Here is a 14,976-nt window from a genome sequence, read left to right as displayed (position 1 = left end):
AAAATCAGTAAGATTTTCACTGCTGGTGTTTATTGCTCTTCTTTTGTGCCAAATCTGTTCTTTTATTCTCAAACTAAGTGCCCTGTAGTGTCAAATGGACAAATCAATACAATCACTTCTAATGTTCCTTGACTTTCCACTTTAAGCAATATTTTGAAGCCATTTCTCTCCTGGAGATTACTCTGTCAACCAAACCAATGAATGCTACTATTTGACCAAATAAAGACACACTCATTTGCTCTCTGAGCAGAAGAAATATGTATAATGCTTTCACATATATGACTGGATCTTAGTATTTTTAATGTGAAGGAAAAGAAGTGAACTCTATTCAAGCATTCTATAAAACAATACTTGTTTAATAAATGTGCCAGCCACACAGACATCTGTATGAACAAAGGAGTAGAGTGCTATCAAGTGTTTGCTATTTCTAAGAAGCTTTTGGATTTTTTTTCTTTTGGTCTTAGTCTTCCAGAGCAGTTTATCAATCTCTTAAGAAATTTACTTGCATTTGTTTATAGACTTACTTTGGCCAATAATGACCATACCCATATTTGTTCTTTAATCATCCTCATCTTTAACATTGAGTATCAAATGTAATCAGTATCTATCACATACATATCTACCTACATACATACATACATATGTACATACATACATACTTATATGATAGATTTGGTACTCTACCATTTGAGCTATACCTCCACCTCTGTTTCTTGCACACACACTGGTTATTATTTTTGTCAATCATGCCCATCTATCTCTAGCTATAGAGTTCAACCGACCATCTTGGAACAAAGGCCTCTATTGCTTACAGATATTCTACATAATTAATCATGTTCTTAATAATATTCAACTTAGAGAAATTCTTCCCACTAGATAAAAGATAATTTGTTTATGTTGGTAATCTAATCTGCAGATTGCCACCATTTTTTCCTTTATATTTCAGAATGTGAAATATACTTTTATAGTTAAAATTAAAAGTAGTTAGAATGATCTGCTCATCTCTACCATGACATATTGACTTACTCACATATTTTCACAAGCTGTTAAGGAGCTCTATTTTTGCTAAATAATTAAAATGGCTTCCCTTTAGGCAGTATATTAGAGTGCTCACTTTCAATCTCATACTTTCTAGTAGATAATGTCTTCAACTACCCTGTCCTCAATAGTCCTTTCTAACCATAGTTGTATATGAGGTAGCAAAGAGAACAAGGGGATGTTGAACAGTTGCATAGCTATATCTTTTTGTATTTTAGCAATTGCTCCAAGGATGAGATAATTTCCTACATCTTTTTTTTTTGGGGGGGGGTCTGGTCATGGTCTGAACTCTGGGCCTGGGTGCTGTCCCTCAGTTCTTCAGCTCAAGGCTAGCGCTCTACCACTTGAGCCATAGCACCACTTCCGGCTTTTTCCCCCCTGCTTATGTGGTGCTGAGGAATCGAACCCAGGGCCTAATACATGCAAGGCAAGCACTCTACCACTGAGCCACCTTCCCAGCCCCAATTTCCTACATTTTTTAAGAAGTCTGTTTCTAACTTTTTCTTTGTGAAAGATAATGTATCATACGTGTAAAGATTTTTCAAAAGTAGAAATCTTACAATTTGATCTTTGACTCAGTTTTACTAACATGAAGTGCTTGAATATGTTGAAACTTCACCATGAGTTATACTTCAATCAAGTCTCCCACAAAAAGTAATTTGTGTCATATATGAAATTTGTGTTTTCCATTTTATTCACTTTTTATGGAATAGTTTTTGATTTTAGTTTTATTGATATTTTCTTTTATTTGATATACACTGATATCTCTCTTTACTTCAAGTAAATTTAAAATATTTACCAATAAAGTCATCTTATCACATGACAAAATGTAGTCTTGAGAGATCAGTTTAACTTTTAAAATTTGTTTTTAAATTTCATCTCTATGGCATCTGGTACAGTGGGAAAAATGTTATAAGTTTTATATCTGTATCCATGCTTGCCTCAAAAATTGTGATTTCAATAAGTGCTAAAGATAGAAAGGACTAGAACTTTACCAATAATTGCAGTGATTATTTAAAAAGCATGGTCAACTTAATTGTGGTTGATAAGACTCAAGAAGTAAATACACTCTATTATTACGCTCAGTAGAATATTTAAACAAAAATAAACTCCACCTTTACTCTACGCATTTGAAAATCAGTCTAATATTTTTCATTAGTAATTCTGCTAATTTCTCTCCTAAAGTTTTGAATCAATATTACTCAAGGAAGGATGCACACTGCTTTAACTATGTACATTTATCGGGCTATGATGAAACCATGTAACTTTGTCTAATCTCTAAACAAATTCTGCTACCTTAGTACTGAAATTGCCTTTTATGTAGTATCAGGATAATTGGAACTCCATGTGATGGATGTCCTAGACTCCTTCAAGTCCTTTATCTAGGTGATTTTTTTTCCTGGTTAGTCTTTATCACATTCGAAGCAAAAACAAGTTTGTCTCATTATCATTTACACATTTCTTCTAAAGCTCAATTACACAAAAATCGGATATAGACTGACACCCAATAGATTTCAGTTTGTTCAATGTTTTCACTTAAAAGTTAGTAGCTTCTTCACTTAAAAGTTGCATGTTCACGGTGCATCTTTACTTAAAAACAATTATCCTTAAAGTTTTATGGCATCAAAGTTCTCTAGAAACTTTTATTCCCTGATTCATTGTCAAATTAACAAAGTCAAATACACAAGCACAACTTTGGATCTTCAGTGAATATGATGAATCTTGTGACAAATTTATGACCTACAGAAAATTCCCAGTCAGTTTCAAAGGAGTTTCTCTTTGTGATCTGATTTTAAACAATGTCAAACGGAAGTCATCAGTGATTGGGATTCTGTGTGTGTGTGTGTGTGTGTGTGTGTGTGTGTCTGTTTATTGGTGCCCATGCTTGCTGTATGTATGACAATCTGTTAATGACTGAATATTTCTTCCATGTTGAGAGTTACTTTTTATAAAATATTGTTTGAATAATTAGGTTCTCAGAATAAAGTTCTACTCAAGCAAAAAGGAAAAGGTTAAACACAGTCAACACCTGGTTATGAATAGGATTTTGAATTGTATGTTAATCAAGCGTAAGGGAGACCTGGATTTATTACCTGTTTCCTCCAATTAGCTCTGAAATCAGCCAACAGCCAGACGTTTCCTTCAGAGGTAACTATAGAAACTAAATTGTCCAAAGTTGGATGTGACTAAGTGTATGCCTGTGTGAAAGAACAGGAAGGTCTCTCTGGCCATCTAAGTCCAGAATATTTTGTTACTGACACGAAAGAAATCTGGTGTCAAGACTTTGTACTTTTTAGTTGGGAGAGTAGCAGACCAGACTTACATGAGTAAACATAAAAAAGTTTCAAGATAAGATTTTTTACAAGGTCCTAAATTCAACTAGAATTCATTCAGGTGTGGCATTGTGAAAATAATTAATCCACCCTTGTGTGGATACAGATGATTGTACTTTTGTTTCAATGAAGTTAACAATAATCTATTTCTAGAACCACTGTTACCTTAAACAAAGGCAAACACATACTTCTCAGTGCATGTATGTCCAGGAGCAATGGTAGGCTCTTGAGTAGTAGTTATTTTCCTTTCTGCTGGGTTTATAAAAATCTATGAGAATATTTTGACCGAGGAGAATGTATAAGACTTGTGATTCCATATTCAGTAACAACGAATATGCTGGATATACATGTAAGCTTCTAAGGCATGGTAGAATTTTTCATTCTACTGACATTTTTACAACTTAGTCTCTGAAAATGTCTGCATGCTTCATTAAAAGATATAATGATTGAAGAAGGTAAATTGTCCAGGTCCAGTTCTTCAGCACAAAGAGAACTTTTAATAATATGTCAGACTCATCTCTAGTTCAGATTATTTTTAGTTTTTTTTAAAAAGTCATTTACCAAGTTAGAAACATTGGTAGTAAATGGTGTCATTAGAACTGGCTATTAGGAGTAGTGGCTGAAAATCAAAGAATAAGTGTTTTATCATAATAATAGGATCCACTGCATTTCTAATTATCTCATTTACAGGAGCTATTCAAAGATTTCTAATTGAATTTATGACCTTGTACCAAAATCATATCTTGAAACTTCATGTTTACTCATATGGGTCTAGTTATTTTATCCTTATATTTTTTTACTCCATAGTCTTTATTTGGTACTCCAAAGGAAATGCCTTAAAAAGCTAATTAACTAATGCAAAATTTTCTTCTATTATCTTCACATTTAATTAAGACTTTCTTATTTATGTCATCACCTTAGTAAGGATCATATGTATTTCTGAATGTCAGCCTCTTATCTATTTCCCTTAGCTTTGCAACATAATAAAGTACCTGGACTCTTTATTTAGTATTTCAGATCACTTTTCTTTCATGTCACAAAAGATAAATTCACACAGCTGCTCTGACAACATCTCTGCTTTGAAAATGTGTCCACCCGTTACCTTATAAATAGTCCAGTCACTTACTTTAATCCATCTTCTTCTGCCAATCACTCTAATGTCAAACTCACAAGTTTACAAGTACATTTTTCCCAACTTCCAGTTTTAAAGCAAGGGCTCGAAAGTCTACTTACTTAACTGGCACACATTGGAAAAAAGTATGATTTTAATGAACAAAATGTCAATCAGCAAGCATTCTCATTTAGGAATTATTGAGAGTTGTACTGTGGCATTTTTATTGCAATGAATATTCAGTGCTAACAATAGTGTGAGCTTATCCAGCCTAAAAGATGTATAGATGAAAAAGGCATCTTCCCACCTTGATGTTCTTTTAATATTCCATATGATCACTCATCTGGTTGTTCCATCCTAGATATTACTATTTTCTGCTTTTTTTTCATTTATCTAAGCTAAGTTTTAAAGAGCTTAAGTTAGTCCCCAGGGTCCATAGTTTTGAACTTATTGAACTTTAGGGTGGAACTAAAATAAGGAATACCCATAATATCTATAGGATTTCAGGAGTGGGAAGTCTTTGCAGGTCCTAATATTTCCCTTAAAGAAAATGGATTTTGATATCCATTTGTCCTAATGCTAATACAAGATGGTCAAATGAGGGACAAAAAAGGTGATTTGTAACATTTATAAATTTATCAATTCCTATCTTTTAAAGAAAAATCAAGGATGGTCAGTCATGGGGTTTGAACTCTGGGCCTGGACACTGTCCTTCAGCTCTTCAGCTCAAGGCTACTTACGCCACAGTGCCACTTCCAGTTTTCTGGTGGTTTATTAGAGATAAGAGTCTCGCAGACTTTCCTGCCCAGGCTGGCTTTGAACCAAGATCCTCGGATCTTAGCCAGAGGCTGGCAGATTTCTATAGTTTTGCATGTAAGAAATTTGGGTAACATCATCACTTCTTAACTAAAGGAGGCTACCCTTCACTTTTCCATGTAAACTTTCCTTTCCACTTGGGGGCTTCCATTGCTGAAAACCAGAGGTGATACTGGGAGTTACTGTGTAGATTCAACTTAGAAAATCTCTCTCTCAATTAATGCATTATATTTTCATTCTCCTGACTCCTGGGGTGGAAGTTTAATTCAGTGTTGGTTCACTCTGATCTACCATCTCCTGACTCCTGGGGTGGAGGTTTAATTCAGTGTTGGTTCACTCTGATCTACCAAAGTCTTAAATGGAGCTGGTATTTCTCAGTACTAACTTGAAATGTGTAAATTAGATTTTGTACCTTAAAAATTAAAGGTCTCCTTTCTCTACAACTTTATCATAAACCATGTTACTATGGTTATAAGTACTCTTGTACTTAAAATTTTGTTATCTCAAATCTGTTTTCAGCTTCAGGTGACAATCATTAAAAATTGGTATTATTTAACTTTTACACAATTGATATATAGCTGCATATTTCCTCATTAAGGCAAAGAATATAACATTGCCCGTTTTACTCACATGGCACTGTGCGGAGGTAGAGGTTGTCACGAATAATTTGCTGAAGTTCGTGGTCCACAGAACCCTTCTGAAATCGTAAGTTGAGGTAGTGACGAAGGTCCTTATCCACAATTCCTCCTAAAATAAGAAACTTGTTTATTAAATATGTTAAGAATGTAAGTTGGTTATGCCATTAGCTATACTCATGAGCCCATAGAAAAGATGTATTATTTCAGATTGTTCTTTTGACTTTCTGAAACATTTGGGCCCTAAGAACAAAACAGATAGCAATTACTGAGATAATAATTCTCTTGGGTCTATGCTCAGTGCTTGGTGTGTATCTTTCATTTACAGTGAAGATTTTAATTATGGTGACAGGTATGTTATTACTGAGCTAACATTGAAATATTATCATTTCTCATTGCAAGACTGAAAAGACTGTTTTTTTAAATTTCCATTGGTACCCATCAGTCTACTTTTGGTCTCTATGAATCTGATTGCTACAGGCACTGCCTGTAAGCGACATCATAATAGTTAATTTTGTGACTGGTTAAATTCACTTGGCATAAGATATTGGTATTCTCATAGGATATACTTTGCAACATTTATGGTGTTTTTAAAGTTCATCATGTCATTAAACTCCTAATATGTGAAAGTCACAGTAAGATGCCATAAAAGTGGATTTTTAATTTAATCATTTATCAAAACTCTTGCTCCTCAAATAATATTTATTTTATAGTAACTTACTTAGAGATACTATAGATTTAGTAAATGGGAGGATATTAAAAGCTATAAGAAGGCAACAACTATACGAATATTTTTCTTTAACAATAAATCAAAGTAAATTTTCTGCCTATAAGATATATACAATATTTTCAGCTGGAAACAAGGTTTGAAAAGTATTTAGGTTTTTCTCTTGTCAATAAAAGTAATTCATTTCTGTTTGCTAGTATAATTTAATGAAAATCTGGACTCTATAACAGAAAACAAGTAATGTAGACCTATTAAAGATAGCTTTCCTTTTGTTTCAGGGCTTGTACTCAAGACCTCTCTCACACTTGTTTAATTTGCTCATGGCTGAGGCACTACCACTTGAGTCACGCCATTTTGCTGGTTAATTTGATTTGGGAACCATGAATTTTTCTGCTTAGACTGGCTTTGAAACTTGACTCTCAATATTCAGTCTCAGTCTCTTGAGTAGTTGTTACCATAGTATGAGGACCCACCTCCAGCTCCAAGATTAATTTTATGTTTAAGACAACCAGGTCATACCATGTTTATCTTAAGACTCTTTCTCTTCCCTATGGGAAGGAATGAATAATACTTGAAAATACCTATACAACAAGAGATTTAATCTTTCTTATTGTTCTTTTTAATGTACTTGTAATGTACTATGTGATTTTTTTTGTTTCTTTGTATGTTCTTCCCCCATGGTATAACCCCTTTTGCCACTGTATTTGTTTCTGGTGTCCTAAATCTTGTATACATATTTGGGGAGGGGAAGGGAAATAACAAAATGCTGAAATAAGGATACAGGATGACCATTGTAACAATGAGATGCACAAGACTCTATGCTGAAAACAAACTTTACAACTTTGGGGGTGGGGGAGGAGTTGGGAGATGGGAGGAAAGTGATGGTAGGGTAAAAACAAAAGAGGAGGTAACAATGCTCGATAGGAAATGGACTCATTACCTTGTTCATGTAACTGTAACCCCTCTTTACAATAAAAAATATTAAAAAATTAAAAAACTTTTAAGGGCAATAAAATCCTGGACCTTAAAAAATTTGAAAAAATACTATACAAATGTAAAACAAGAACTCCTAAGTGATGCTGTGGCTTAAGTGGTAAAGCGCTTGCCGTGAGCTGAAGAGCTGAGGGACGACTCCCAGGCCCAGAGTTCTACCCCACTACTGACAAAAAAACAAAACAAAAGAATTCCTGAAACTTGTCTTTTCAGTATAATCATATTAGGATAATTGAGCAAAGACAAAAAGTAGAGGAAATAAGGAATCTACAATAGTCACTAATTCATATTATCTTGAAAAATCTCAGAATTCATGTATTTTATATTATAATTATCAAAAGAGCAGCAGGTCAGTGTATACATATATAAAATACTTTTTACAAAAACTTAGTATTCTTGTGGGTTGTATATTATAACATTTCTCATGTTTTGAAAGTTGGTCTTGTCAATAAGCTCCTAATATGTGAAAATCACTGTATGATGCCATAAAAGAGTTTTTGCTTTTTTTTTTTTTTTTTTTTATTTGGTTATGGGGCTTGAACTCAGGGCTTGGGCGCTGTCCCTGCGCTCTTCAGCTCAAGGCGAGCTCTCTACCACTTGAGCCACAGCATCACTTCCGATTTTCTAGTGGTTTATTGGAGATAAGAGTCTCTCTCGGACTTTCCTGCCCGGGCTGGTTTGAACCGCGATCCTCAGATCTCAGCCCCCTGAGTAAGTAGGATTAGAGGAGTGAGCCACCGGCGCCAGGCTAAAAGAAAAATTTTAACTCAAGCAGCCATCAAAATTCTTACTCCTCAAATTATATATTTGTCCAGCTGGTCTTTTAATTTTTTTTCACCCAATAAAATGTGATAGAAAAACAAAAAAGCACCAAAAGACAACCCATTGTTTTTGGATATATAAATATTATGCACAAAATATTTACACATAATTTTCTAAATTCAAGACCATTTCAATGATGAATACTTATCTCATGAGCTTTCCTATTTCTATATTGGAAAGAATATGTAATTTATATCAGTAGGGATAAGAAGCTGGGTGCTGGTGGCTCATAGCTGCAATCTTAGCTGTTTAGGAGGCTGACATCTGAGAGTCATGGGTTCAAAGCCAGCCTTGGCAGAAAAAAAAATGTCCATGAAACTCCATCTCCAAAATTTCAGACTAAAAGTGTGGTCCATATGGTAGATGGCCAGCCTTGAACAATGAATTCTGTAGGAAGCCTGAGATGCCCCAGGACCATTTTATATGTGTGTGTGCATGCACTTGTGTACACACACACACACACACACAAACACACACACTTAATTCTGAAACTCTTCTCTTTTCAATTAATTGGGTAATTGATTAAGACCCCAAAAAATAACAAAGAGAGAGAAAATATGAAATAGCCCAATAGGCAGGAAGGTCAGTAATAAAGGCCATTTGACTGCCAGGCGCTGGTGGCTCATGCCTGTAATCTAAGCTACTCAGTAGGCTGAGATCTGAGGACTGCGGTTCAAAGCCAGCCGGAGCAGGAAAGTCTGTGAAACTCTTATCTCCAATAAACCACTAGAAAACCGGAAGTGGCACTGTGGCTCAAGCGGTAGAGAGCTTGTCTTGAGCTGAATTGCTGAGGGACAGTGCCCAAGCCCAGAGTTCAAGCCTCACGACTGACTAAATAAATTAATGAATGAATGAATGAATAAATAAATGTGCTTTGAAATGGCCATGAAATGATACCAACAATTGCCTATTATTTATATCCTCAAATGCCCTGTGGTTGCATGTTTTAGAACTGCTGGCAACATACTGAAGTTGTCAATAATTTAGAGAGCCTAACATGTTCTTTTCCTCCCCTAATTTTTTCCTCCAGCAGACATGTTCCCCTAGTCAATCTGAGCCAGCAGCATGCTTAGGACTGCTCTCAACTGTCTTTTCTTCTGTATAGGTTCTTCTGCAATGGTACCCTCCCTTCCTTCTCCTTTCCTTTCAGTCCTTTTCATGGCACATGCGAAGTGATGAGATGATTTCTGGCAGCCCAAGAAAATGCCAGCTACAGGACAATAGATGTATTCTGTCTATCAGTGTAAGCTAGAATCACTCCCCTAATGAAATGTGGATAAAATTATCATCTGGAAATGTATTATCAATTTAACTAAATTGTTTACACAAAAACACAACATTTGATCTCTTGGAAATCTGTCTTCCTAGGAAAACAAAAACATTCATTCACTAATTTCAATGATGGACTGTATCTTTTATCTATGAAATGACCTGCCAAAGCTTCCAGGAATTAATAGGAAATTTGTTTCACTAATAAAACAATAAATTGTTACAAATTACAGTGACATTCTATAACAATTCATTTTTGTGGATTTCTTTTGTCACATGTTCTTATAATACCTAATTAGCCTTTGTAATTCATCGTAGCATGTTCTAGGTGAGGTAATTTTATTCACTCAATATTCCTATTATATTTATCTATCCACTGTTCTCCATATTTTTTCTAGTGAAAGAATTCTTATTTAGTTTTGGATGTAAACATGTTCAGCTCAGGATATGTACCCAGAGGCCTTTCCCTTCTCTTGAAGCACCTGCTTCTAGAATGAGCATGTGCCTTATAAACTCACCAGTGTAAATCAAGAACATTCCCTCACTGGGATGGTAGAAATGGATGTATAAAGGAGAGGATAATCAGATTACCAGAGAGTGGCTCATTCTGATGTCATCTAACCTAGGCATCAGTTTATTTTTCATTCATATTCTGAATAATGCTTAAATGGTGTTTGCTTGTTCCTTACATCTTTGTGTTTATTAGTATGGCCTTCAACAATCAACAGTACCCCAATCATTTTTTTTCTTTTTTGAGTAGCTCTGTCTGTTTCATAATGAATAGATTTGGTGAAGTTTTGAGCCAAGCTCTCCTCTGCTCAATGAATCAAATTTCTCTCCCAGTAGATGGCTTTATAAGCGGAGGAATGAAAGGACATGGAGGCAAGTGTGTTCACCTTGAAAGTGGCCCCTTCAAAAAGATGATGATGCCTCGTTTATTCTTGTCAGACATTCAAAATTGACTTGTCCTTGTATTTTTCCAGCTAGTACCTCCAACTTCATAGTTTTAACTAAATAAATTCCATAGATGAATACAACTTTCATTTGATAATATTTGTGGAATTTCTATCGGTCAGCTTACAATCTTCTTCCACTAGTCCTTCTTTATGACTTTTCAGTCTATGAGTTTTCTCCTTCTTTTCAGTTTCTGCATCACCTCTCTTCACTGATATACACATTTCTTCAAGCCATAGAGTAATTCCTGGGTCAGCTTTCTGTTTCCCATTGAACTCTAAACTCCCCAGTACAAAGTGTCGCATTTTCTATCCATACTGGAATGTCTCCCCTTTTTTCAACTCTATCTCAAAAGCAGTGGCTTTACAATATATAAAACCTTGTATTGTTGGTTGAACAAGCAAACTGCAAATGCTATAGAGAAAAGAATGCTAAAAATCAAGAATTGAGTATTAGATATTACTCTACCATGTATTGTTTGTCTTGTAAAAATTATTTCAGGATCATAGTTTCCCCTGTGTAAATAGGTAGACCTTTTACCCAGTTCAGGCTGATGTAAAAACTACCACACACTCAACAACTTACATGAAAAAACATTCTTTGCTCATATTTTTGAATAGTGGAAGAGCTAAGTCAATGTCTAGTTGATTCAATGTCTAGTGAAGGCTCATTTTCTAGATTGCAGATTGCCTTCTCTCATTCTATACTCACAGGGCCAACAGAGAGATTATATCTTCTCCTTTTTATTTTCATAAGGATACTAATTCCACTCATGAGAGATTTGCCCTTATCATCCAATTACCTTCTAAGCGTCCCTATAAGATTAGAGTTAGGAGTTCAATACATGAATTTTTTGGAGTGAAGAGAATATTTGGAGGGGAATATGCATTCCACAACATTAGGTGTAGGTTCAAATCAGTTCTCTTTCAGATGAAATATTTATTGAGTATATTTTATAGCTTGATATTTTTAAGGTAATATCCAAATTATTTAATTGGTTTATGCATCACAAGTTATGTAGAGCACACAAAATCAAACCACATATTATCATTTAATAGTTTTTTGCTTTCTTATTTTTCTAGGAAACATGTATCACTGTCAGAAAATTGATATGAAAAACATTGTCTTTGTCAAATAAATATCAAAATAACTGAGCAAAGAAGAATAAATTAGAAGAGACAAGAGATCTCTTCATATGCTTTAAGATTTCTCCATTAGTAACTACAAATGTATCTTATTCTAATTTACTGGAAAAGTCAAGGAACAGAAGTCGGAAAGTTTTGTGGAGATATGCTTCTGAGCTCCTTTTTCAAAAGTGATTTCTGCCTGGCTTATCTCAAAAATGGAGAAATAAATCACAGAAAAGTTGATTGATTCTGTGAAGATCCAAAGTCACAAAATAGGTGACAGACATATCTAATCTAGTCTGCTGGTGCTCTAGCCCCATAAAGGGGTAGAACATTGTATCATTGGTTTCTGGTAGTCTAGGTGCTTATCTCCAGTTGAAGGTATCTGAAGTATATCATGCCACTGGATGTGTTTAAGTCATACTAGAATTTCTATAAATTATGAGCCACTAAAATTGTTTTTCAAATAATTCATTTTTACCTATTTTAAATAGGAGCATACCTAAAATGTCTACAAAATTCACTGAAAATTCCTCGTTAATTATTTTTGCATAGCTGGAAGATGTTAGTTATATAACCATTTGTGTCCCTTCAATATTTTTGTCACATTGTTAGAGTGTATAGATTATTCATTTTGATCATATTTTAATGTCTGCTTGTTGTCTTTTCTCTAAAGTATTTCAAACTTTTACATATTTTGCATTAGACATGAAAATGTAAGAAATATCACAAACATATTAAACAGTTACACAGTATTAGGATTCAAAACTAGAAAGAAAATTGCTTCTTCAGAGAAAATGACTGAGATAAATATAAGTGGTTTATAATACTCTCTAGCTCTATTGAAAATGGCTTTTTATCATTTCCTTCCCTACTGTTGTGCAGATGGGATATTATTATTGAGTTTCATTCCTCATTGTTAGCCTTATTCTCAAAGTAAATGTGAAAGATGTTTCTATAGTTATGATTATTGGCTCCCATGAAGAAGAGAAAATGAGTTCTCAGTATATATCAGATATTGGTTACTCACTGCATCTGAAGTGCCTAATACCTTACCATCAGGAAATAGAAAAGATCTACACTAAGTTGGACACAAACTACAGTGTACTAAATTTTCAATAATGCTTCGAAATGGCTAATTTAGTTTAAGAATAGAGTATTTCCCATAATGTCCATGATTTTTCCTAAGTCTGCAAAATTAGTTGTCTTTTATACAAAGGAGGAACTCACAACAAACAGCATAATGAAAGAAAATAAGATTTATGGGCAAATAGAGACATAATAATCTAACCTGAATTCAATTCATTTTTCAAACCAAACACACACACACACACACACACACACACACACACACACACACACACCCCACTTTAAGTGTAAAAGGAAAAAAATTCCTGCCTCCAGATAACTATGAATGGTTTGAAAATCACAAAAAGTAAACATATCTCAAAGCTCTATAGTTTTTATAAAGAGTTTACTAAGATTACTAATGCCAAGAAAAATATTATCCTTTAAATTATATAGACAATTTATCTGGCAAGATTTTTTTTTCTTCTTCTAAGAATCTTAGTTTACTGCCTCCAAATCTATTCTAAAGTTTATGGGTAAGTTTTAAATAGAGCAATAAAAATATCACAACTGTTTTTGTTCTTGTAAAATAAAATTTGAGAATTTATTCACAATAGTAAAAAAGCACTAAGCAAATTATTCCTAATTTAATATCCCCCAAATACTTCACACATAATTCCAAAAGGGAACATAGTACTAGTATTAAAAAGTAACTATTAAAACTCATTTCATTTATATTAGGAAGTTATTATTCCAAGTCAACTGAAAGATTATATTTTAACTACATAATCCATACTATAAGCAAAATTAATGAAGAATGAGATTTGTAAGCATGTAACATATTTCATGTTTCATATTCGCTATTAAAAGGCCCATCTTCTCCTTTTTTAATAAGCACCAGACAATGGAGTACAACTGATGAGCCACTTCAAATAGTTTCATGTTGGAAAGTAGCATGACAGGCCATTTTGCCCGAATGAACTAAAAAGTGAGCTCAGCCTTTATTGCGCATCCCTTTTTACAATGATAATATGAAGAAATTCTCTGTCAAATTTGTTCCAAAGAACAATCTAATCTGGGCTGGGGAGGTGGCTCAGTGGCAGAGCGCTTGCCTTGCAAGCCTGAGGCCCTGGGTTCGATTCCTCAGCACCACATAAGCAAAAAGAAAAAACCCAGAAGTGGCGCTGTGGCTCAAGGGGTAGAGTGCTAGCCTTGAGCTGAAGAGCTGAGGGACAGCGCCCAGGCCCAGAGTTCAGGCCCACGACCGTCAAAAAAAAAATGTTATAAAGATATAATTGTGTCCCTGGTGCACCTCCAGGTCTCAATGTATTAGTCACTGAAGTACATCATTCATAGTAGAATAGAAACACTGTGTTGTAGATTTCCATGTGTAACAATGCTGCTGGGGGCGGGGTGTCAAGAGTTGGGGTGCGGGGGAGTGGAAGAGGGATAATGGCTGAAGTTCCAAGTTACTCAAGTAGGTTTTAACATGCCAAACCCCTGTGGCCATAGTATAATGGAAAAGTCTCAGATCTGTGGTCAGAGATTTCTCAGGATGAGCATGGGGTTAGACATGGGGAAAACTTTCTATTCTGTAGAAAAACTTAAGGACAATGACTATTCTGGTAATGTATTTCCTCACAGCCTAGCTCTTCTTATGCTCTTTTGCTTTAAAGCGCTTCAGCTTACAGTTCATTCTAAGGTTCTGCCTATCTCTATTTAATGGGGGGGGGCTATTCAAATATAATTCATTTCTTATCCTATAAACAAACACAGAACCATTGTGGAATTTTCCAAGCATTCTTAAAAATACACTCAAAATTGCAGAAAAGAAAGGCTGAAAAGCCTTTCCTTATGGATATTCGTAAGCTCCCAGGTTTTATTTTACCCCAATATACAACTGCATCTTGATTTTGCAGGAAAGACAAGAACAGATGGAATCAGAAAATAACAGAATTTGAAGGTTACAATGTCCATAAAGTAGAGTTACCTTCTAATGTCAGAATAAACTTTAACTCACATAAACTAGTTGGATATGTCAGGTAGGGAGCAGGTGTGTATTGTATACACACACATACAGGTA

The 14,976-nt window shown here is 34.6% G+C and overlaps 1 protein-coding gene across 1 annotated transcript in view; it reads right to left on the bottom strand.

Annotated features, from left to right (window-relative positions):
• Window positions 1–11,003, bottom strand: part of Magi2 (membrane associated guanylate kinase, WW and PDZ domain containing 2) — a gene marked incomplete at its 3' end in the record, with an annotated part of 913,285 nt that extends 902,282 nt beyond the window's left edge. The window contains exons 1-3 of the mRNA XM_013035261.1: window positions 10,826–11,003; window positions 6,655–6,696; window positions 5,929–6,045 (exon numbers count right to left, since the gene is read on the bottom strand). Coding sequence (XP_012890715.1) covers window positions 5,929–6,045; window positions 6,655–6,696; window positions 10,826–11,003 — 337 coding nt within the window. The remainder of the gene's footprint in view (window positions 1–5,928; window positions 6,046–6,654; window positions 6,697–10,825) is intronic.
• Window positions 11,004–14,976: the final 3,973 nt, after the last annotated feature.

Source organism: Dipodomys ordii, unplaced genomic scaffold (assembly GCF_000151885.1).
Source record: "Dipodomys ordii isolate 6190 unplaced genomic scaffold, Dord_2.0 Scaffold207, whole genome shotgun sequence".
Taxonomy (NCBI): domain Eukaryota; kingdom Metazoa; phylum Chordata; class Mammalia; order Rodentia; family Heteromyidae; genus Dipodomys; species Dipodomys ordii.
The sequence above is the reverse complement of the archived record's forward strand: the minus strand, read 5'-3'. Positions and strand labels throughout refer to the sequence as shown.